This window comes from Plectrocnemia conspersa, unplaced genomic scaffold (assembly GCF_051122295.1).
Source record: "Plectrocnemia conspersa isolate PC_06_02 unplaced genomic scaffold, ASM5112229v1 ptg000002l, whole genome shotgun sequence".
NCBI lineage: Eukaryota > Metazoa > Arthropoda > Insecta > Trichoptera > Polycentropodidae > Plectrocnemia > Plectrocnemia conspersa.
The window spans coordinates 12046976-12073865 of record NW_028277166.1 but is presented as its reverse complement, the minus strand read 5'-3'; the positions used below and the strand labels follow the sequence as shown (position 1 = coordinate 12073865).

Sequence of the window (26890 nt, the reverse complement as noted above, 5' to 3'; positions counted from 1 at the left end):
TGTCGATGCCTTCATCCTGTTTTGTGGTGATTTGCTCGGTCGCATCGCCACAGAACCCACAACTTTGTCGGACAAGGCGCCATGGGAAAATTCCAGGGAAAAAGTTGTTTGCTGGATGCAATTCTGTGCAGGTGAGACGCTAGCTGTGTCAGCTGTTTATAACCATAAGAAAAAAATGTCAAGAAGTTTATATTTTTGTCCTTCTTACTTTATTTACCCTATCAAGCTAGTAACGGAAAATAAAAATTGTGATAAATAGAATCAGTCACGTTACATTTGATTAATATGCTTATAAATAAAATATAAATCATGAACATAGTTTTTATTTGATTATGGTTATAATTTATGTAAATGTCAGATAGAAACAGACGGTTTTATAAAAAAAAACCGCAGATCACGCGTGCCAACTCTGATTGTATTTATTTGTCTGAATTTGATATAGCTTTAATTTTTTATGATGGTCATTAACTTGATCCTGTATATATATAGGTGCTTTTAAAGTTAATTGGTTTAATGTATTTTAGTTTTATTTTATGTCTCATGAAAATTTACAAAATAAATGTATTGCCGAATAATAAAATTAGATAAATGTTTGAGGGAAAGTAGCATAAAATAAATGATGGCAACATTGAAATATTTTACACATGCCTTAATTTGATGATATGTATAAATATATATTATGAGATATTTAACCACTTAAGCTATGTACAAACGAATCATTAAGCGAAGTCTTTGTATTATGTATTTTGATTATATTTTGTATACAATATGCTTTCATGTTCGTTTAGTGTGTTTTATTATTATTTCATTTTATTTGATTTAACTGATAAGATACTATAATTATAATATATTAAATTTTAAGTGTTCTGCAGCCCAAAAAGACGCCGAAAAAGCTTATTTTATAGCATATATTAATAGCCACGTATATATAATGCTTTTATAATGACGAATAAATAATAGCTAACAAATAAAATATTGAAGAAAAAATCCTTAAATTACTAGTATTTCTGAGCTAATATTGTGCAACTGTGAACTTTTTCAATCGCTTATAAAGATATTTTGTTTAATGTTTAAGTGGATCAATACGAATAATGCTTAATTTTAATATTTGTTAATATTTGTTAAGCATACTATTTGCTAAGTATTTTCTGCAGCAGGCAGATTTTGTACTGATAAGATTGAAACACAATTCTTTATTATTTTGTGCCTTTTGATCAAAAGTATGGCGATCCATATTATACCTTAATTTAATTTTTAGATAGTAATTTTATATTATTAATCGATATAGTATATATGTATATTATTAATAACACGTAAGTCACAATTGTTCAGCTTTTAAGAAGTATTTTATAACTAAACGTAAGCATACATTTTTTTAAAAAAAGAAAAATATTTACTGTAATAAGTTTTTTTCAGTTTATTAAAATTATAAACATTAAAAATATAATTTGGAAAGCATTAACGGCAAATTTCGCATTCGATTGCGAATCTGGAACTAACTGACAATCTTTAGCGGTTTCTTTGATATTAAAAAAAACGGGTTATAATTTATTCAATGCTCATATAATAATATTGTAAAATCGACTCGGTTCAAAATAGCGCCATATTAACAGTATATCATAATATAAATAATCTGATCGACTTTTATAGCATAATAAATATTATTATATTTTATATACTCTTAAATTATTATGATTTATGATGATACAGAAGTCAAATTATTTATAGATATTTTTTTGAGGAGAATACTGTAAGCGACTGAACATTTTTGTAAGACAAAGTTTTTTATACAACTGCAGTAGCGTTGTGCTTACTGTGTTTTGTTTAAATGGTTCGTTCAATAATCCGTTCCACAGGTAAAATGTGGCAAAATAGTGTCGTTAATTTAAAACAGAAAAAAGAGATTTATATACTAAAAATTCCGTTCCAAACATAGTCCAAATATTTTATACGAGACGTTGGAATTAATAAACTTTAAAGCTCACAAAATTCATTATTATTAGTTAAATAATATGCTTTAAAACTATTTTCTAGGCTGTGTATGCAGCCTAAATCTTAAGTTTATTAATTTAAACATATTGAAATTTCGTAATATTAATAAATTTAATGTAAATAAATTAAAAATGAGGCACTGATGTTGATAACAATTAATTAAAAAAAAAATGTTATGTTCTACTCAGTTCATAAAATTTGTCTACAATGCATGGACGCTCTAAAAAATTAAGAGTAGGAAAAAATATTGTTTTTAATTGCTTCCCTATGTAGATGAAAATGATTATAAGATTCATATATATGTACTTCATTTTTAATATTAATGATTTTAAAATGTATCCTAGTATTAAATAAAATGTTTATATTATTTTAAAATATAAATCATCAACCATCTTAGTTTCAGAACCTCTCCATATTTTTTAAAATCGCATTAGGTAAAAATACTTCGTTATAAAAAGTGAGTTAGCGTAGTGGCAAGCAAATCGTTAAAATGTGTACTCTTTTTTTTCTTAGCATTGTCCAAACCACAAGATGTACGGTAGTTATCAGATCCATCATTCGGCCGAGTTTATAATTGAAAGTGTTAGGTTGTAATTCGAGTTGCGGTACACTGTGCGTAAATAGAGACGGATGACGTGTGTGATGCAACCGATCGAGATGCTCGTGAGAATGTCTCCATTTTCAGGTCGACGACCATGCGATTGAACGGTCAATTATACGCTTGGGTCGTTGCACAAAACACACCCGATGCAATTAATAGTGATTGGACGTGTCGTTGGTTTTGACATGTCATTTGTCACGTCATTGAAAGAATTACTTTTTATTTATTTTAAGAAATCAGCATTTGAAATATTGTTTTTTGCCTCCGTGTATTTTCGCTAAGCTGCAATCCAGTTTGTTCTGGAACCAAGATTCTGGGATGATTACGAATAGAAAGGACGGCAATATAAAAAACAATTATATGTAATACAAAAAAATAAAATCTTCAGGAGAAAGTTTATTTCAAGAGTTGCAGTGTTGCAAACGATTCAATTGGTTAAATTTAAGATAGTATAGAGTAGTGTGTTTTAATCAAGCAAATACAGTTTTGACTTTAACTTATTTATTTATTGTCATCCATTGTTGAAGATCACTATATTTTTTTATTGTTAAACAAAAAGGTAGTGCTTCTTTCAAATCACTGTCGGTGATTCTTTAGCCAACGCATTCTTCTTCTTCCATGTCATCTTATTTTAATTTTGACTTGAATGATAGTGTGTAAGAATTTGTATTAATTATCGATATATTTTTATCCCCAAAATCATTTCTATATTTTTAACTTTCATGTTTTATTAAACAGGAAAATCAACGCTTTCTATGTTTATCTAATTACAAATATTATAAAAAATACTATTCTCAAAATATATAAAAATCTGAGAGATTTATTCTAGATGAATCTCAAAAACATATAATATATATAGAAAGGCACCTTTGATTTTGTAATATTATGACACTCATATTTCACTAATAATAATTACTCTACAAACAAGTGTTTTATTAGTTATATTATTTGGTTATAATAATTATTGTAAAAAATGAATCATGAGGCTACGAGTTAAATAAGCTGTAAATTTGGAGCCACAACAACTGGACTCAAAGGCTATAAGTAAGTGATTTATTGAATCACTTACAAAGGGTGATTTTTTAATTATCTGAACAACCTTAGGAATACATTACTATTAATGACAAAATTCATTGCAATTTAGGACATTGAAAAGTTGATTAAATAAAGTAAATAGAATAAATATTTTTTGTTTTACGTTTAATTAAAATAATGAGATGTTTCAAACAAATATAAATATTTATATAATATAAAACTATATATGCATGTTAATCATCAAAAATATAAATTGCATGACAAATCAAGCAAGAAATTATTTGAGCTTCGTAAAAAAACTGTAGATGTTTGCGTTAACGAGTTACGATTTTTTGCGAAATTTAGCGGTACATTTACGATTCGCTTTAAAATTCCATCAGAAACGAAAGAATTTTCTTTTTTGTGCACATTAAATATAATATAAGGTTATATTTATTACAAAAAACGATAGTTTTAACCTGAGACGTCTTAAAGTATTAGTTAAGAAAAAGTCTGCCAATCTCGCTAGCACATAATTCTTATATATTTTGATTTAATGTAATATTTGTACAAACCATGCAGTAATAATATGGTACAATTTTGCATAAGTCTAAATTTAATAACACATATTTATGTCACATTTTCTGTCTGAAATTGCAAGATACTTTTATTGTCGGTACGAGTGAAAACACGAGTGTCATTAATATGTTACTAATTGTCTCTTATGAATGATGTACAACTTTCTCTTTTTATTTAATTCATGTGATTTAATATTAATTATTAATAAGTACAGATGTCACTCGTATATTAATTTTGGTTATGGAATTATTTTTATATTTTGGATTGAAGCTATGCTATATTATTATTATAAATATATTTTTTTTTGGTTTAATACTTTGCTTATTGAAAATAATTTTTTTATGATTTAATTTTGAATGGTACAGGTGAGATATTTAATAATAAAATAAATATTTTTAAAAGAATATATATATTTATTTTTACTTAAAAATATATATTTTTAATGTTTACATTTTACAAACAATTAAATTATATGATACAATTATTTTTCGTATATATATTATTTATAAATTTAATTATAACATTCGCGAGCGCTCGTACTCGCTTTGTAATAATTTCAAATTAACTTACAGAATCGAAATGGTTTGAGACTTGGTTAGATCGTAGGTTTATTTTTACACGAATGCGCGAGAGAATTACTTCGATTTTTCTCATCGCCGAAAATTAACAACTAGCAATATAAACGTCGTTTAATTCTAATCATGATGTATGAGAGCTTTCAGTGCGTCCTGCGAGCTTCTCTAGCTGCGCGTTCTTGGAGTTTCAGTTCATTGATGGCAGACACCGTGCCGAAGAGGACTTTGGCTGTAACTTGCTGAAAAAGTAAATACAAAAATTATTTAATATTTGAAAAAATAATATAATAAAAACTATTTAGCAGAATCCTTACCTGGTAAGCAGGGGTTTTCGTCGCCGTTGAACTGTTCCCTCCGAAGCCTTTCGAAGGACAATTTTGCGATCCTCCGTTTCCTCCAGAGTACATATTATTGTTAGCATCACGCTGCGTGGTGGGGTAAGGTGTTTTGCAATTTTGCGACATGGTTGTAAGATTATTTTTAGTATTAATACGCTTAAAATTCTCTAAAAATTATCTAAAAGACGGAGTTGTTATATCCAATGTCCGTCGTCAGTCTTGTTTATGAACGATTCATGTTGTTGGACCTTGTGCGGATCTGAAAAGAAAAATATATAATTATTATTATTTCCATTACTTTTTGATATGCATTAAATATTTTAATGCGTCAATTTGATGCACACGATATTAATCGAGAAGGTCGCGAAAACAACGTAAACTAAACATAAACAAGGACGCTGTAAAATATATATGAAATTATTTTGGAAGGTCAACCTATAGCATGTAAAACGTTTTAGAATCTCGCTATGATTTACTGCTTGCAAGGAGTAATAATAATCTATATATACATTAATAGAGAATCGAGGCCACATAAGTAGAATGAAGAATGCAGATTGCACGAAGAATATTTATGTGATTGTTTATCTATAATACAAAAAGGGCAATGTAAAAAAGGCTATTTTAATAATGTTAACGTTTTTAAGCAACGTAGAATAGACTGACCGAATATTCGATTTAGGCTCAACAATTACGCAACCCAATAATTACTTTGTCTTAATTGGAATATCAATAAAAAAATATACAGTTGATAACTATTTACTTCTCAATATTGAGTTTAAAATTAATATCTTCAAGAACACCATGGAGCATATTTGCCAAAGAAGTTTGTAGATATAACGAATAGGACTCGACAATAGGTAGAAAACCTAAAACAAGATTGGGCCAAACCAATTGCCAATTTGTGTGGCACATATTTATCAGCTGGCGATATTATTTTCGTGTAATAAAATATTATGTGTACTATAAAAAGTGCAAGTGCTTGTAAACGCAGAATGCTGCAATTAATATCTAGATATCCTGTGCCACATATTCTTTCATTTTTGTTTGGCATGTAAATTGACACGAAAAGTTATATTTTTCACAAATTGAAGTTGTTAAAAACGCATGTTTAAAAATATCAAATAAATTAATAAACGTTTCATAAAATCAACAAAATGCTTTAATATAACTACGTAGGAAATTAGCATGCAAGCTTTTATGAGACTTTATATTCCTATATAGTATATGTAATCATGTGTCACCTTCCTTCATCTTATATGAGTAAAAAATGTGCTAATTTGCAAAACTCCAATCATATATACTGCTTATGGTTTCGATCGAAAATAAAAAGTATTTTTAATGTGTTGAAGAAATTAGAACAAATATAAAAACTGACGTCTTGAGACAGCTCTTTCTCCTAAAAACATCGGCCATGCGCCAGCTTCTCCACCACCGCTCGGAGAAAACATCTCGCCATTCATAGTTTGACGCGTTTGTAATATAAACTGATTCCATATTGAGTCTCACTGGCTACAAAATCAACACCCCTGAGGTTCCCAAACCTTAAAAATGTTAATTGGTTACCAAGTATATAACTTATGGTGACCTAATGAGTTAACAGCGTTTTTGGAAAAAATAAATCTGCTTCTAAAAATATAGAAAGCATTGGCTATCAAAAGAATTTTCAGCAAGTTATGAGTTTCTGAAAGGTTTTCCGAAAAAGGCGAAAAGAATATCACTGGTTTTGAGCCATCCTCAGGGACAGTGGATCTTGAGTCGTCGACCAAAGCAGACAGCGCACACATTTTTTGGATGAGGGTCTATCTCATGACAGGAGCTTTAGCCTTCAAATTGACGGGTCTCCATTGAACGCCTTTTAGCAGGCCCGCAGGCTTTTTACGTTGGCCGGCCGCCTCCGCCATTTAAGAAATCTTTAAGTGGTCTTCAAATATCAGGCCCATATTCAAGACATCTTCTGCAGAGGAGCCCTCTTGGCGCTCTCCAGATAATGCAGAATTTAAAGATGCATCCTTAGAGGGTCAGCCAAGAGTCTGCGCCACTTTGTTATCATGAGAACGACGACACCAGCTCGCCTCGCCAAACACACCCGCACATGGCGCGTTGCCGAAGGTTTGCTTCCTCGGATTCTGGGCTACGTAAACCGTGCCTTCAGTGCCGTCAAAGTTAGTGAATAACCAATATCTTCTCTGTGATAATTAATGTAAGCTATAATTTAATAGAAGTGCAAATTAATCTCAGATATAATTTTACATGTATATATTTGTATACACTTATTTATAATGCATACCTTTGTAACCAAGATACTCATTTAATTCTTAGCATTATATTTTTACGTGAAAAGCCCCAAAATATTTAAATATTAAAGAAAGAATAACATCGAATGGTATGTATAATATAATTTAATAAACGGGTCGTAGTATAGTAGGTCAGTAAAGGTCTTTCCAATACTTAAATACGCTCGTTTGCCTATTTCACAGATGGCGCAACGGCAAAATTGACTGCATTCAGTACCAAGAGCGTCAATGTACCATTGCACAAGCTATGGGAAAATTTTCGCTGCGCACTTTGATTCCGATTTCTAGTTTCATCATCTCCGTGATGAGACGTCCTTTGATGTCTTCCATTCTTGTGGCGACAAACGCTTGTGATATTGATATTACAAAATAAAAAATACAATTACATTGCATTATGATTAAAACGCATCACTGTTTCACAATCGTATCGTTAATTTACGAGGAAATGTTAAATGGAGCGCGAAAACGATAGCAACGCTTCGCGGATATTTCATAGCTGTTGTGTCAAATGTGACTTGCAATCGCAGAAAGGTCAAGGAATTAATTTAAGATGTGTTTTTATGGACATGCTAGTAAATATGGCATTTTATGTCGATATGATTAGAATGGTGACTCAATGGTACTGGTTTATCAATTGTTAGATAACATAATTATAAAACAGTTCAGTATTATTCCGATATTGTAAATAGTCTTTTAGTGTATATCGCTACTGATTTATAGCTAATAATCACATCAAAACAATACTTAATACAATTACATATTTATAGTATAATATATAGATGATTTAGTAATATTGTGAATTATTTATTTAAATTATTTTGAGCATTTTAAGTTTAAATTTTACTAAAATGATGAACATATTTGTATAATGTTAACTATTTGTACTAATATGATTGCGATAAAATATGATAATATTTTTTTATATAAAATACATTTGAAAGTTTAATAGTAACTGACTGTGTAATTTTAGCTCAATTGCAGACACAATACTTTCTGTGTTTCAAGACTGTAATGTTTTCACCCAAAATTTGCTATTGGTAATTTTTGTACAAATAATGTACATGCAAAAAGTTAAGATCGTGTATGATATATTAATTAAATTGGTGCAGATGTGCGGGCGGATTGAGGATGCATGACGGCCCAGGCGTTTTTGTAAAAATCAGCCCACTTTTACTTTTTTAGGCTCATTTAGTGAAACAGTTAATGTCTTTCTAATAAATTTATCTTTTCCGTAATAAAACTGTCAAGGCCGTCAGCTATATAAATCGTCGTGGTAACTGCAGTAGGTTGTATGTCATATATATCAATATTTATAAGACAGACAAAAAAGTCCCCATTTTGCGCCCATCTTCTCAGATGCTTTTATAAATTAAATATCATGATTGAATGTACTACAATCAATAATTATATTTAATTTATAAAAGCAGCCGAGATTGTCAATTCAATCTCAGAGATAATTTTACAAAGTATGAAAAAAATAAGTAGAAAAATTATGCGCATTGTATTGTGGGAACTACCAACAGTTCATCAATTGGACCACCTTGAAATCCAGCAATAATTGATATGCAAAAACAGGTCCCAAAACAAAAAAAAAATTAAAAAAAAATAATAATCAATGTAAAAATCAAAATATTACATTATTAAGTCATACATATCGGCAGGTAAGTTGTCTATTTTCATCAAAAGATATAAAGGGATTATTTGATAGCTTTCACCCAGCCATAAGTTGGACTAATTACTTAAAAACATCAAGCTTTGCAACTTTAACGAGAACGAAAAGACTCACATAAGCAGACATTTAAAAACATAGTAAATGAACTCCAGTGGCGACACAAACGCAAATTTTACATGTTACAGATTGTGATTGGTTATGAAAACAAACGTGAGTGAGCCCTTAAGAGGGGCCAAGGATATATGATACATACAAGATCCAGATATAACTTTAAATTCGAGGCTTATTCTATTCAACACGTCAAGAATTTCAACCGAGATTTCTAATTTGGAATCGCTCAGATTGTTACAACGCTAATTTAAGAAGAGTAATTTAAATTGTTGCGCAATAATAAATATTAACGAAAAACTTTATCTTAAGTAAAAAATATTATAAGAGAGACATTATTGTACTGGTGGTAATTCGGCCCGCAACGGTTTCTGACTGACGCTTTTCGGGGCTCGTCCGATTACGCTTTTTGTGGCTTTTTATAGTTTCTCTTAGATTCTAAAATAAGCGTTTAAGTTATTTACTTATGTGATATTTTCATATGTTTGTCAACGTTTTAGAGTAAAAATCAATATACAGGTAGATACTAAGTTATATAACTTATTACCCTTTCTCTTTTAATATCCTCTATTACCAATATTTTATTTATAGTAATACATATTTTCATATATTTCCACAAGTGTGTCAATGTTTTAGGGGTAAAAAACAGCAAGCCATCGGACACTAGGTTACTTTATCGATTATCCTTTCTCTTTCTATAAAAAAGTAATATAAAGGATGTTTAAAATGTGCTATTGAAATAAAGTAGCTATAGATTTTAATATAATAAAAATTGAGAATGGTAATATCAAGTCGATTGACAGTACTATGTCGATGACCTTAAATGTAAATCAGCTAATTCTACTTTTGGTAAAATTATTTAATGCAACTTTGCTCCAATAATTTTAATACATATGATATAAAAATTTAAAATCCATAATATATTAAGTAGTCATTAATAACTCATTTTTAATTATATAAAGCTACAAAAAGGTGATAAAAAAAAAACTTAAAAATGAAAGATCAAGATAAAGTTTATGTCCTTAATAATTTAAACTTTGGGCTATAGATATGGTTATTTGATATAGTGCTTTATAATTACTCTCAATTATACAATTTTAAATGCTTATTACTCATATATATATCTTTTATTTTGAAAACTATTTATGTATTAAAAAATTGAACTTAGGAATTTTATGGATTTAGGAATCCTATTTTAGCATATATTTAAGTGATTTATATTTTTACATTGAACCCGTATCGATTCATAGGTTAAATGTATAAATGCGGATAGGTGTAATCAGAATCACACTTTTACGTGGAATCAGAATTTGACCCATTGAATGGTAAAAGTGTTCCAAAGGTTGACGACACGCGGCCGGTAGAGAGCGCATTTTCCTTCTTATCAAGCTCGCACATTCGATGAGATGAGCGCAGCTGAGGGCATTAGCTTTAAAAAATGAGAGTTAGTCGGAGTGGATCATTGGCCTTTGATACTACTACACAGATGCGGGTCGAGCTTCAAGCTGTTCCACTCGGCAGCCGTCTGCAACTTTCTCTTCCTTCAAATTCCGATCAAATGCCATTTACGGATCGATGTATGCGAATACAACAGATTTGCAACTTTACACTGTTTGGAATGCTGTCAGTTTAAAATATGTTTTTTTTTGATAATATTCAAGAAAAAATCTAGTCTTGAATTTTTTGATGGACAGAATCAACTAAGGACATAATAATAATAATAAAAAGACACACAGTTTGAGAAACAGTGAGAAATCTGTTTTGCTATGATCTAATATATCATGTACGTAATATATGCATACACACACGTCTAGCCAAATATAGTATATTATACTTTTCCGAGCGGTCAGAGTGACATCATTGCGTTGTATACACAATGGTATTATGATATCAACACATAAGTCATAATAATAAGCAATTTGTATTGCTTATTATTGTTAGGAGCATGTTTTAGTGACCTTTTTGATTACGTATTTTAAATTGCGTATTAAAATGAGCTAATCATTACAATAATATTTTTTAAAAACATTGCATTTTTTATGAAATTATTTATATTGTTTCATTAAAAAAACTACGAACTATTTAATTTTGCTTATACTGCTAAATTTAATGTACTGTGGGAGACCACACAAATCTTATTCTTGAAACTCGCGTTAATTACTCTGACCAAATGTGATTATTCATCAATAAGGATAAACTAGACAATAGTGAAATCACAAAAGCCCTCGTTATGACTAGAAAAAATAAGGGCTTCCCATAGCATGCAAGGATTGAATGATTATTTCTTTGTTACGAAACGGTCACGGTAAACAATATATCACTAGAAGACAAATAGCACCATATGGCCACAAAATTATCGTTGCACAATTTGACCTCGGAGATATCCATCAAGCAAATGTCACTCTTTAAAGGCGTATACTTATTTTGTTGTTCTAGGAAGTATTCGAATAGCAAAAAAAGTGTTTACGATTTTCTCAATAACTCTAATCGTCCTTATCATTGCTTTGGTGATCTAAGAACTACATTAATAATCAGTTAAGCTAAAATCACTTCGCATGGGAATCAACAGATTGCAAAAATGTATGAGGGCTCTCACAGAGTAAAGCTATAAAATTTGTCTTTTGGCGAATTTAAATATCGTATTTTCAATTATACAAAGAGGTTGTTTATCTTGTTCAAAATATAAAAAATAATTCCGGATTTATATACAAGACTTTTAAATTCTTTCATAATTCGTCACTCTGTAACCTTTCGAAGTAGATCGAAATATTCTGGTCCTTTAATTTTTCGCGTCCATTATAACAAATCCTCATCATATTGAACTTTGTTTAACGATCTTTAACGATCACCCAGTTATCTGTTTATCAATAATATTAGGATATCTACAATAATATACAATATTATTATCTTTTTGTTTATCAAAATTTCTATAAAAATGAAACATATTGAGAAACTAGAACGCCAAGTTACAGCATTAGATTTACTACACAAATAAAATATCATGAAAGCGAAAGTTGAAAGTATTTTAGTAATGGCTTAAGCTTTTATCATTTATGTTTTTGTTCCTATATAATATGTATGTATATACTAACAGTGAATTCATATATAATGATAAAAATGATTTTATAAAATACAACAATATTATTGTTACGCGTCTTAATAGATTGAGTAGATTATATACAGCGTTTCTTAATAAATGAAATTTAAGCATTTCAATTAATACTACTTCTTTGGCACTACGTTGATTTATAATGACTACGATATTAGAAAAATATAGTAAACTGATTCATGTCTCTAGTGATGTGTATGTATGTACACATTATTTACTAAAATTATATATTTAAAATACATTGAATAAATCATTTTTAATGTGATGAATTATTTACAATCAGCATACTACTAATATTAACTATTCAATAGACTTATTAAATATTTCAAACTTTACATGTATACATGTATGTTTGAATGCATACATAATACAAACAAAGAGATATATAGGCAGGTCGTCGACCCGAGCACGACAGTAGGTGAATCAGTAATATGCAGTAGTTTCATTTTCTTAATAGCATCCTACGTACTTTTGTGGCATAGCTTAAGCGATAGATTATATTAAATGCATACATTATCAACTTATTATAATGACGATGATACAAAAGTTATTGACGAGTATGTGAAATTTCTAAGTGCATTGCGAAAAGTCGCAAACATTTTGTTTTCGCAGACATAAATGCATTAGTAACATTAATTGATGATAAAATGTGTTTTTCAATTTGTAAAGTGTAAAGTGCTCATTTTAATATTTGTGATTCTAAGGAATGCTATTTACGCATTATATATATTTTCTAAGAATGACAGAATGTAAGTAAAATAAGGAAACAATTATAACGAGGCGTTAGAGTCGTCAGGTGTTCATTGAACAATCGATAATTTGCTCTTTGATACTGTTGAATCATTAATAGGTATATTTAATTTAAATGTAATTTCTTGGAATTGAAGCAAAGTGAGTTGTTCAATTGTACTGATTGGATTAATGTATGTAATAAAATATGTAAATGAAAATATATATATATACACTAGAACTTGATAGCAGAAAAATACAAAAATATAATCACATTCTACGTGGTTTTTTCTAAACTTTTCTGATTTTTCGTATAAATTTAATATAAGGAATATCTAAAGTTTCATATTCATATATAATTAGCAATTAGGGTATTTCGATTTTTAATGTTAGGCCAGAAAATGTGCATCATTCATATTATATATTCATTTAGTTACTTAGAGATCCAAATTATAGATCCCGATTCAAAAATGCTGCAAACTAAAGTCTCATAGAAGACATGAATAAATGACGGATTGTTAAAATGAAACGCGTTTCCCATAACAAATCCGAGCACATTGAAAGAATTTTTATAGACGTTGTTTACGTGTAGAGAGAATCGGAATAACTTCCACTTGAGAGGAATTGGAGGTTATTCCAAAATATTTAGTGGAAGTTTATCTAAACAGAACCTTCCTACCAAGATTGTAGGAATAATCGGATAGTGAATGAAATCGGAATAATGACATACTATGTAATTTTCCGACATTAAAGACTATACGGTTGGTAGAAGCTCATCTATATAGAAAATATAAATTACTCTGTAGAGAGAAAGAGTCAGCAACAGAGCAAATACATATTTATGTCAGAGCAGGGTGCCAGGTTAAAACCCGGTTAAAACAGAAACCGATTCACCGGTTTTTCAGTCATTAAAAAAAACCGTCGTTTTGTTTCGGTTAAACGTTTTTTATGATTAATTTTAAATTCAATAAAGAAAATTAATTCTTAAAAATTATAAATAACGGAGAACATCTATGAAGATTATTTTGATTAGTGTATTAAAAAAAACAAAATGTTTTTAAAATTTTAGATAGCGTGATAGACGTTCTAAAATCACAAATTGTAAGTAAGAGTGATATCACAAATTTACAGGGGGAAAGAGTTAATATTTTAACGGTTAAAAAAAAAAGAAAATACAATTAGTTGTGAAATGAAAAATGCTTTAACTCATACGAAATAACAGTTTAGTTTGCTTGTAACAATATTTACAAATTGCGACTGTTTCTAAAACAGTAGTTAATTGAACCTAAAGATATATTTCCAAAGCTTCCATATTTTTTAAGTGATATTATAAAAATATTTTTTAAAAGAGAATGAAATTGTTATAGAAATAAGCAAATCATCTCGATTCAATATAAATACAGACAACGATCATACAATTGCCTCAGCTCAGAAAAAAGATTCCTTATTTATAGAAAAACACTATTTCCTCCATTATGACTGTTTCAGAAGTTAAAAACGTTTCTGAGGAATGATTTCAACTAAAAAAATATTTTAAATTATTATTGGGAACTGTACTTTTTATGTCATAATTTATTTAAATAAATTGTTTTTCAACCTCAAATTATAAAAAAAAACATATTACAAGGCTCAAAGGTTCATGACACCTTTAGGAGCTCAATGCATACTGGCGATTATCTTAATGACTTCTATAGGTGTCATCCGCGGTCAAAAGGTTAAACCGACGTCAACTTATAACGTGTTGCAAATAATTTTTGTACGTAAAAACGAAATTCAACGCATCATGACAGGTTAGAATGTCTTTATAAAGTATTATTTTTAAAAAATAAATAAATTGTAATAAATATATTTAAAATTTCTAACTACAATGTAGTAGTATTTTTTGATATTTATGGTAGTTTTGTATTATAATATTTTTTATATATTTCATCCAAATTAATGTATAAAATAATAATCCATTTATATTTTTACTACTCATAAATTTAATTTTGTCCATAAAAATGTATTTATTTAAAATTTTTCACAATTTATAATTTACTTTCTACTATGCAAATAAAATTTTTTTTATTACTATATTTATTACTATATTTATTACTATATTTATAAGCATTGAAAATAGATTGGTTGCATAATTTTAAACAAATATTTACTTATTTATTTTTTAAAATAAAAATTTAAAACATATGAAATATCCTAATTTTCCGAGAATAGTTAAAAACGGTAAACCGGTTTTTGATTTGTTAAAACCGAAAACCGGATTTTTCTTTCGGACGGTATTTTGGAACCCCTAGGTTGGACCTTTGACGAACTCCGAAGGGGTTATATAGAGTGATATAGTTTGACAACAGTAACGCGTTTAGCTATAATTACAAATTTATAAAAACGAGTCATATTCTAAAATAAAAAGCTATTTTTTAGTTGTCAATACTACGGTATTTCCTATTTTTTAATTAAAAATACTACGGTTTTAGCCAGAGTGAACAAAGGTTTATTAGTAACAATATTGTGTATTAAAATGTCAACAAATGTTCAGTGATATTTTGTTCGAAAAATAAACTATAGCTGAAATTTATCGCCAACTGGCTTCTGTTTATAGTAATGACGTTATCAACTAGTAAAATGGTGTCGTGAATTTTAAGCAGAAAGAAGTGATATTCATGTGGCAGAAAATATTGAAAAGCCATCCGTTATCATTGATGACCTCTTTAAAAAAAATAAAAAACAACCGATTAACAATTGACGATCAACCCATTATGACATTGAAATCACAAAGCTTATTCCCAGAGTCTCTTAATGCATTGAGGTGCATACAAGCCAAATACAACATTAAATTATTTATTAATTTATTCTGGACTAGAATATACTGAAGCAGTGGTTTGAGGCTTTTTGAATGCAAATGTTCGAAATTCAAATATTATAAGTAGGTGTTTGATTTATAAAATGTATATTCCACAGTTGAAAATAATTAGGAAATACATAAAATGTGATTAAAAATTCGAGAAATATAATTATTTTAAATATAATCTATAAATCTAATATTTATATTTCTATAAATAAATTGAATATTTATATATCTATAAATATTTGAATAGTGTTGGGTTGTAATTTTAATACCCCAAGATCTTACTGTACTAAGCGGTAGTGTCATTGACGTCCGTGGTCGTCCGTGGCGCTCGCGGGTTTACGGCGTGACGGGACACTCCACTGACCCAGAGCCGGTGCCTCCCGCACCCTCCGCCTCGTCTCGTACCGGTACCGCGGAGTTTACCGGCTCTCCGTGCCATTGGGTCACTCAGTGCTACGTACGTGCGATCACCTTTTTCGTTAGCACATCCAAAATGTACACGAACACACTTTTAAAAATACTAGAATTATATTCTTTCTACAAATGTATATTTGGTAAGGATAGAGTTGTGTCAGACGCTGTTCTAATTAAAGAATCTTAGAACTGAGGGAATGGTAAAATCTTTACATTGTCATGGCCATAATATACATTATTATATTTATTTTTACTTCTGTGAATCTACCGTTATAACGTAACAGGCACAAGGAGTTAATAGCGTGTGTGTAACAATATTACAGACAAATACTTAATATCGGGCAATTGGAAACATCTGCGGCTTAGACAGGTATATACATATATATAAATACCGTAAGTTTCAATGATAAAATTCGATTCTGCTACGGAAATGTCCTTTGGGTTGCTTATTATTTTGAGAGTTACTTAAGAAAAGGAGGGAGGGGGCGGGTGTTAATAATAGGAAGATATTATTAACTATTCCCCATTTATAAAAAATAGGATATTTATTATGAAAAATGTATCTTTTGTTATAGTATTCCAATTGTTTAGTGATTTTTTTCATCTCACAACTTGTATATACAAACATTTGTGTGTGTGTATATTTTTATTTAATGTATTATTATATATTTCATTAAACTTAATATTGTCATATATATTTATAAGTATGTATATGCATGTATGTTTGTCAAGAAGATTATCTTCTTGTCGACCGACCTTTAGAGTCAGTTCAAAGTTTATGGTATATGTACATAATATGCATTTTATGTTTGTATATCCAAATAAAATAAAATTAATTAAATAAAATTTAATAAATATATACATAAATATAAAGCATGTGTATTTTTATAATGTACGCAAAAATATACACGAGCTTATTAAAACTATTGCCTTAGTGTAAATTCATTAAAAGTGCTCGAATATATTGTATTATAATATATATAATATTTATCTATTGAGCAAGTAATTTTAATAAAAATTGAGCTGATAAGTTATTAAAATATTAATTATTTTACTTGCGACTAGCTTCAGAGTGTTGTGCAAAAATCTGGATTTTTATATTATTAAGACGAATTTAAAATAATTGTCAACTTAAAGTTGCACGTAACTATAAATGCATGTGTTTTTGGTATTGAATATAAACACAAAGAAAAACAAGGAAGTATTGGTTAGTGACGTCACTGGTTGTTATTTCGATTGTATTTAATTTAATTTTTATCAAAATAATTTAGTAAATTAAAAAAATTGTATTTAATTAAAAACTAATGTGATATGTAGAATATTGATTCTATCTGATTTGCAAGTTATTTTAAAAATATTTTTGGTTCACATGTCTTTAATATTAATATTATTAAATAATAGAATATACAATATTATATATACTTTTTCAGTATATGATATTTAAATTTGCTGGTGTCACTTTTTCGTTAAATACAATCTCCTCGAGAAAATTAATTATCTCATTACATTGGCGATACCGAGTTGTCATGGTAGTCCATAAAATGTACGAGGTCTTAAAATCGATTAAGAATCTCTGGTTTAGAATAACCTTGCTACAAACCAAGGTGTTTAATTTTCATTAACCTTTGCATTGAAGTGCTTCAAACTTGGTTTATTGTTATTTTAATCAATTATCAGAAATGTGAAAATTGATTAAGTTAAAAGACTAAACACGTACGAAAGAACATATTGTATCAATAAAATAAAATAATAAACGTTAACTAAAAATTAAAACGCCATGATATTCAATGCGGAACTCGTAACATTTCTGAAGAAATCATTACGTGTAATGAAGAAATGTTACATTTTTATTGTTAGCGTGACTTGTGTTGTATGTATATAATAATATTTATTGATTTCACTTCCATATAAAATGCAATGTGTCACATTGTAAATTGAAAGAGATAATAACCCTTTCACTACACAAAAGTCCATGTTTAACTTGACATTTCAATCAACGTCTCTCGCATGCATTAATTAATTTATTTGTCTTCGTAATGTTTATGCGAAAGCTCAATCTGTTCGTAATTGCAAATCGCTTTCGCTAGTTAAAACCGATTGCGTTCGTTAACATTAAAAATACGACTACGCATTTTTTTTATGCTTCTAAAGTCACGTTTTTATTAGGCTAATCGCGGACTCTTAATTTATTAATGATCAGGCAAAACTCTATTTAAATATTTTCTATAATAATTATTCTTATCGCATTCGGTACTAAATGTAATTTGGAATTTGCTTCAGTTTCATGTTTACTCAATCCCAAATAAGCGCAAGCACTGATAACCCTTTGCTTGTCAAGAAAGCAAATACTGTTGTTGATGTAGTAAGCAAAAATTTAAAATAATGATTATTGTTATAAAACGACACATAATAAGCTCTTCGCTTATGAACTGGTAATGCTAAGATAAGATTCCTTAATTGTACGTTTCATTATTGAAGCAATTTTTAGCCACTGGGTATATTTAAAAATATATTAGATATTTCTACATAAACAAGTTTATTTAATAAAAACAGCAATGCAACTAGAAGTAGTATTATAAATATTTAACCGCTTCAGTTTTTTATAAAAAAAGTATTACATTCAGATATTGTCCAATATGAGAAACCTTAGTGGCAACCAAGGGGTTGTCGGTTACTTGTTGAAATATACTCTTTTGAGTAGCGACTGAAACACCAAGCATTATAATTAAGTCTTTCATTGATTTAATCGTCACAATTTTAACAAACTTATGCCAGCGGTAAAAAAGTAAATGCATTTCGCAAATCATCACACGTATTCGATGTCGAAAATCATTTCGAAAATACTAGTAGAAACGATTAATTACCGTTTCGGTCGGTTGGCTCCTTCATACATAATAAAGATATCGGCTGGGCGAATTAGACCGTGGCACTTGTACAATTTTTTCGAAACGAAATATTTATCGTTTTAATGCACAATGGCTAAGTGTGAAATATTCGCCTTTGTATGCCCTTTCCGGCGCAAAATCGATAGTGCATGTTTCGAGTGAATGCAGTATTATTACCGAGAATCGATAATTGAATGAATTAGCAAGAATCGAAAGACTTTGCCTCGACAAAAGTGAATGTTATTGAAAATGAAAAAGAAAGCGAATCGCTTATATGTGTATAAATACATAGACGTCGATAGTAGAAAGTTATGGGTTAGAACCGATCGTTAGACTATCATTTTTGTTTGCGTTTGTAAATGCATATTTTTAATACGATAGTCTATATTATTTACAATTATGAAAGTATATAATTTTGGATCACTACACTATCTAAATACTTGTATTATTTTAGGGCAACGATTACGCCGTCCGGTCCGGAGTAGCATTGACAATTTTGTAAATACATCTGAATTTGACTTCCAATTCTATTGAAGTATAATATAAAGCAATTATTAAATCCACTTATATGGTTGATAAAAAAATATTTGTACTTTCTAAAAAAATTGTTAGAAGTGCATTATTATAGATATGAATTATATTATTGAATCTTTAAGGATTCTTGGTGTAAAATTGCAGTTACGTGTAAATCAATAATAAACGATTTTTTTTATATTAATTAAAAAATCATAATTAAGTAGTAACTGAGAATTTCTTTTAATATATATAATAAAGGTATACTTAAAAAAAGCTTCTAAAAAAATCTGAAATAAAACGTTGTATAAAAAAAAGTTAAAGCATGTAATTTTACTTATAAAGAACTATTTTTACTAAGATATATTGTGCTAATATATCAATTTACGAATTCGATATTACAGCGATTATTATCTGGTAATGCCTGATTTTATTTTATAAAAGATTATCATGATACTATTTTTATATTATGTATATGGTAAATATGAAGTCAATAACATATTAATCAGCTACTTTTACTATTTTGCATTGCATCATTAAAACAGGCATGGGAGTTGTTTTAAGAATGTACATCTCAAATAATGGAAAAACAATTAAAATCTTATTGATTGATAATGTAACAGAAAAAATAAAAATACAGAAAGAAAGTCCATAAATGTACAAACTTGAAATATTGCATAAAATAATAAATTTACTTATACACGTAAAACAGATTTTTTTAAGCTTTTAATAAAAATATATAAGTACTTTCTGATGTATTTCTAAGGCTATCATCGATTCGCTTAAAAAATAATATAAAGATATCTACAAAAACTGTTCCATATTATTATAGTCACATACTATATATATATTACAATCGATACAAAAATCGATAGGTGAAAATACGAATTTAATATGCCTACACATATATTAAACGGTCAGTCAAAATACTGAGAATATCTATCTTCACCCGTTTCGCAGCTATCTCGTAAATGTAACAAATTGTTTGATGTCTTGTCTATAAAGTTCATCAATAAACCTAGAAGCTGAAGTTTAATAAGATCTGAAATCATATTCAGAACCTCTCACGATAAACTTTGAATCTGGAAGCTGAGAGGAGTTGCAGAGTTTCATCAAAACTTCAGACCCTTGAAACGTTCATAATAAGATTCATTAATGACCTCTTAATTCGGGATTAAGTTAATTATGATAATTAGGATCAATTTATGATCAACTAAAAATGATGTTAAAAAAATAAAATTCTCAGTAAAAATTAGTAAACCAGACATGTGTTCTTTTGGCACTCAACGATTCATTTATGAACATACGTTTCATAGTCAACACTGTCAAGGTTGACGGTTTGTGTAATTCATAAAAGAAGTTTAATAAATTAACATGATAATGATACGGTTAACGAGGCTTTATGTAGTCAATATTTGATGATGAAGAGGAAAAAAAGACGATCGGAATTCGAAACAGGAACCGATTTGTAATAAATGCGTTTTTATTTGTGTGCGTGTTTTGTACTTTTTTATTCATATTTAGTGTTAAGTGCACGCAAAAAACGACGCGACAGCGTCGCTCGGCTTGAATGTTTTTTTTTTCTTAATCGAAAGATATTTGGCCATGAAACGATTAAAATCGAACAGCGCAGTGGCGTCCGTGTAAAATAATGAGTACATTATTAAAGTGAATAATTTTTTAATAACCAAAATGACCAACATATATTTTTAATATATCTCTTGTAATATACACAATTAAGCTAGTTTAATCTAAAATTAAATGTGGTTTAGTAAAATAAAGTCTTGTCAAATCAAATATTAAAAATGTGGTTTTCCTTACATTTTAGATACTTATCAAGGCGTTTATATATGATATTATTAATTAAGTGCTCAATATATATGGCATTGCATTATAGCTGCAGATTTTTTATACACACATAAACAGGTCGTGTAATTATTGAGAAAAGTTTTTTTCTGTTCAAAACTTATTTTTTTCTTTAATGGCTGGAATGGTGTAATACACAAGGCCTCCACTTAGCACGCGAGAGGTCTCTGGCAATTATATAGAATTTTTGTCGTTAAATTAAGCTATTTATATAAATATCGGAAGGGAACTATAGTATAGTATATGGGTTTAACCACGATCTTTAAATTCATTCAACTCGTTCAAAATAAGCTGTATAGGAGCATTTAAGGAAAGTTTGACATGTTAAGAAGGACATATATGAATTATATTTAAAATAGTGCATTGTATTATAATCAGGTAAATTTTTTTTTCAAAGAATTATTTTTTGCATGGTAATCAAAATTTTTTTTTTAAAACTTATTATAGCTTGCCAAACGTGAGCCCAATGCGTTACAACGGGTTAAATCTGTACCAACTGGGAAAGTCAATTAGACATAATGAATACCTATAAGCAGTGGCGTATGCCAATGAATACCTATAGGCAGTGGGGGGGCGGAGGGGGCGGGCCGCCCCGGGCGGCACTTGCTTGGGGGCGGCATATTCGCGATGGGATCGTCTACTGTGGTTCTTATTGGTTACTTATATACATTTACGAATAACAAGAGCTTAATAATAACCAATTTATTATTTTAAGAAATGCTGATTTTATGACCCTACAAAAAATGTATGGGAGGGGGCGGCAATTTTAAGGATCGCCCTGGGCGGCACATACCCTAGCTACGCCACTGCCTATAAGTAAATATTATAACCACCATACTTTTAAGTCTGTTAATCGGTAACATCTAGTATATAATAGATTTTAAATTACTATGCTTATTTTAATTTGTAATCAATGGATGTCACTTTGCAGCTGTACCCGTTTTTTTAATAACAGAGAATTTTTATAAAAAAAACAATTAGAGTTTGCTGTTGTGGCTCGAGCCCGCAGCCTCTAGGCTGCCAACCAAGAACGTACGGAATATCTAAATTCCAACCTAAATTAGTTTGATGTATCAGTTAATAGATAAATGTGTATAAAAAACTATTTCTAGGACTTATCGCAAGTATTATATAATACGAAATGTGTAAAAGTAAAGGATATTTTATTATTTGTTAAACTTTGTAAAAATAAAACCACATGACTAACAATTATTTTTTTAGATTTAATATTTTTATGTTTTTAAATCCTAATTTTACCCATTGGTATCCAAGAGTTTATCTGTTCTACACTGCAAAATCACTAATACTAAATAAGTTCAAGTAATGATAACTAGACGGGTTTGAAGGGCTTAGTTCTCTTCAATCGTCTTTTTAAATTGTCCATATTGAGAAGCTTACTGCCTCTATATTGACGTGCTGTTGGATTTTTAACTCATTTTTTTGGAAGGACAGGTGATTAACTTGTCGCATTTTGAAACATGTTGACAAATTAATCTGGCCTATGAACGCTATAAAATCAATTTTATGGAAACATTTGATTGAAATCCGAACTACGGGAAATATCTCATTCAAGGCTGCGAAGTTTAAAGCCCGGAATGAAAAATTTTCAAGATATGTTTTGTTAAGAATATAAATATTGAATTTGTTGCAAATAATTTTAGTTAAACACTAATTAAGTCATAGTTTTAATTAATAAAATAAAGAATATATGTTTCGTTAAAGAAATAAGAATTTTATTTGTAGCAAATAATTTTTAATAAATACTAGCTTAGTCATAATTAATGCTAGTGCTTAATCAATTTATTTTAACTTTTTTTAATATTTCGCGAATAGAACATTTTTTGAATATGTGACATTTTATATATATTTTATTGACGTAAACTTCTATGAGTTAATTGGCATATTTAGAGCTAGAAATTTCTATTAATTTCTTAAACCTTATATATTTTATTAATAAAATGGAAATTTGGTCGCGCAGCAATAGATTTTAGTTTTATTTTGCTTTTTAAAAAAAAATATGAATACTATTAAACTTGTTCCTGACATTTGGTATTTGACAGATTTTGCCTCTGGGCAAAATGCACAAAAATTGAATCACGTTTAACACTGGTGAGGTAATGAAATGCTTTGTAAGTTATATGTAACACACCATATGAATCACCGTTTTGATGTCCAAAATAAACCGGAGAAATTGTAAGTATATCGAAGCCCAAACTCAAACTTAGCATCTCGTTCTCAATTATGAAATGGATAGCTCTCGAACTGACTGTGTTAACGCAAATAGTGCATAGGTTAAGTTTGTAATTGAACAGCAAATGGACTTTTCGCAACTGTCAAATTAAGTTTCGTAGACATTTTAAAGCAGCATATAATTATACTAGCGCCTATGAGTTTCCTACCAGCACGATAGAAGAGTAGTATAAGTTTCCGACTATTGACCCGAAAGACTTTGAATCCCATACAGACCTTACTGTTATTAAATTTCTATTGTATCTGGGAGATAGGAATAAGTGATTATTATATATTTATATTGTATTTCCAATCGATCATCACAAATTAGGTTTATCTAGATTTTTCTAATCTCACGGATGAATATCATGATGATTAATTAAAATCGAGCTAGGTCGTAACATATCTGGGAAGGGTGGGGGGGAGAATTTTCAACCTGCCCCCCCCCATGTGTTTTTGTAAAATTGCAATTGTACAAATCCAGCACAGGTATTCAGTGCGGATGTTGGGCTCCGGTCATTGCCTATTTGCATAAAATAATGATTTAAATCCGGTAATACATTTTTTTGGCTCCAGGTTAATAACATGAACAAGGGGATTTTCAACATTACTGTCGTCGTCTTCGCATATACACAGTCTTAATTTTTATTGTAACATGTTATATTGTCATATATTGGCAAAATTGTGGATAATAAAAAATGAAGTTTGTAAAACCTCTTTATTATTTAAATTTACGGTTCTAATTAAAGAAACGGTGTCCCAGATAACCCAAGTAAATTACTATTAGTTCTATTATTTGGTTTCTGTCCCTTGGGATTTGGCCCAAATAGCCGTCTGTCTCGATAAACCAGTGGCCCAATTAAATGAAATCGACTGTATATATTTTGTAATATTAGCAGTTAACTATTATTTTTGTTTTAATATAATATATGTAATATTCTTTATGAGCAACAATGAGCTTTTTATTAGATAAATATTTCACATCAAGAAGAATATCAATGGCTTAAAGTGTAAAATTGTTAACTCCATATTTAAAAACTTTACAGGACAAAGAAAAAAAACTAAATAGACAACTTTCTTGATATGAGATTTTGGAGATAGCAATTTTTTGTTCATGTGTATTAATATTATTAAAGGCACAAGATGACATCGTTAAGTCATTTTTACCCAAAAGTAGAGATAGCAAATTTACACTTCAAGTGGTCGATATTTATAATTAACAATTATTTTGATTTCTGAGACACGAAAGATTGAAAAACATTAGGGTTCATATAAAATTCGAAACAATGGCTTTTTAGGTATTAGTCATTGACTTACACCATTGATCTATCGTTCTAAAAATGTATTTAAAAAATCATAAATATATTTGTGTAAGTAGTTGTCATATTCAAAAAACAAGAAAAAAACTTTGAAACATTATTCAAGTCCTTTATATTGACTTATAAGACATACTACCATAATAACTGTTAAATGGTTAAAATTGAAGTATTTTAATAGCTGTTATTTTAATATGAAACGTACGCATTAAGTAGTTTCGCTAATATGATTACCGATATTGCGGTAAGATTTGCACAAGAGGCCTGGTAGGATAGAACCGTTTTGCCGCCATTTTGTACAACTTTCCCACAATAATTCATTCCGGCGAGTTGTACCGCCACAATTTATCGTTAAAACGTCACATTGCATGCAAATTCCACTCGAATACATTATCGAGTTTTAAATACAAACAAAACGGATTTGAAATCTTCGTCGGGCGCGACCGGCCATCATACCTGAAGGCAGTGGCGCGGGAAGGGCGCGCGCTTTTCGCGACGCCCGTGCACACGCGGAAGTGTCGCCGGGAAAACAGAGCGCGCACTACACTCGACACTCGTGAGAGACGGAAAGAGAGACCGATCGTGGCTGGCTGGGCCGCGTGCTGCCGAGCCGCCCACCGGACATCGACTAATGTAACGTATCACCTCAACGCGAGCGTGCCGCCGCCGTCGGACGACCCCCACACGCTTCTTTCCAATCGTTGTGCATACGTACTGTCAAAGATCGATCGTGGCGGGCGGTGGCGCTAATTAAAAGCGACAGCGTTTGCGAGGACGCACAGTGGTGCAGATTTTCAATCTAGATTCTGATTTAAAAATATTTTTTTCTGATTTTTAAGCCCTAGGAGTGTGACTTTGCAGTCAGAAATGGATGCCGGAAAGGTGGTAACAATTTTTCAGTATTACATATTATATATATATATATATATGTAACGAAGGGAACTATTGTAGAGTGCTTTTCTCTGAGCACTGGTCGAGAAGCTAGCGGAAGAATGATGTCATCGGGATGGTCCTCTGAGGTCCCTTGTAGCTCGTTTTGACTGGCAGGGCTGTCTCTAGCCGCAGATAGTCTCTCGAGTGTCATCTCCCTGATTCGTATCATCGCCATCTGTCTACTGATTCGTCTCCCTACTGTCTGTCTAATATCTCCGGGAGTTAGACCTTTTATACCGTCGGTTGGGGAGGTCTCCGGCGGATCACAGACATGCAGAGAGAGACCAGTTAACTAATTGTTGCGCTGTATAGATAGATAGATATTCAAATAACGAAATACGTCTACGCATTGAAAGAGAGAAATTTGCTAGATGAACACATTTCGAAGGTCAAATTGGATTCTCTGAATTTGTTATTTTTTTTTTAAAATTAAGATCATTGTGACCTGACAAGGTAACCTATAAATGCGTCACGATGGCCAAAGGTATAATATATAAAAAATTAAAAATACATACAAATATCTATATATATACATATATAGGTATACATACATACAAATACATATACACACATACATACATATACACATATAATACGATAAAAGGATAGACACAAATCACTACAACAGGTGTGAATTGTCCCATACTGAACCAAATATCCATATGTGCACGATAAAATGTAAATATTTCGATGCACAGATGAACGGCCTTGCCAGAGAAGAATTGGTAAAGAGCTCCAGTCCTAGACTTTACGGGTAAGAACAGTAGACGCGACCGAGAATTATGACCACCTTCCAGACCCAACATTTGGAGCCGCTCGAGCACCGAAGGGTTGTCTACTATGCCTTTGAGCAATTTCCAAAAGTGTTTAATTATATA

The 26890-nt window shown here is 29.9% G+C and overlaps 1 protein-coding gene across 2 annotated transcripts; it reads right to left on the bottom strand.

Annotated features, from left to right (window-relative positions):
* Window positions 1–4578: 4578 nt before the first annotated feature.
* Window positions 4579–25709, bottom strand: LOC148237665 (uncharacterized). 2 transcript variants are annotated; one of them, XM_088205399.1, is made up of 3 exons: window positions 25536–25709; window positions 5076–5358; window positions 4579–5000 (listed from the first exon to the last, which is right to left on the bottom strand). In XM_088205399.1, the coding sequence occupies exons 2-3, from the start codon at window positions 5223–5225 to the stop codon at window positions 4905–4907; spliced, it is 246 nt and encodes an 81-aa protein (XP_088061525.1). In that variant the 5' UTR covers window positions 5226–5358; window positions 25536–25709; the 3' UTR covers window positions 4579–4904. The 2 variants fall into 2 exon arrangements, with proteins under 2 accessions (XP_088061525.1, XP_088061526.1); XM_088205400.1 differs by lacking the exon at window positions 25536–25709 and adding an exon at window positions 16139–16200.
* Window positions 25710–26890: the final 1181 nt, after the last annotated feature.

What these genes read in the sequence shown, in the direction of transcription:
- LOC148237665 (XM_088205399.1), bottom strand. Translation starts at nt 5,225, where the DNA reads ATGTCGCAAAATTGCAAAACACCTTACCCCACCACGCAGCGTGATGCT. An exon ending in CGAAAACCCCTGCTTACCAG is followed by an intron (nt 5,001 to 5,075) that starts GTAAGGATTCTG and finishes TTACTTTTTCAG; the next exon opens with CAAGTTACAGCCAAAGTCCT.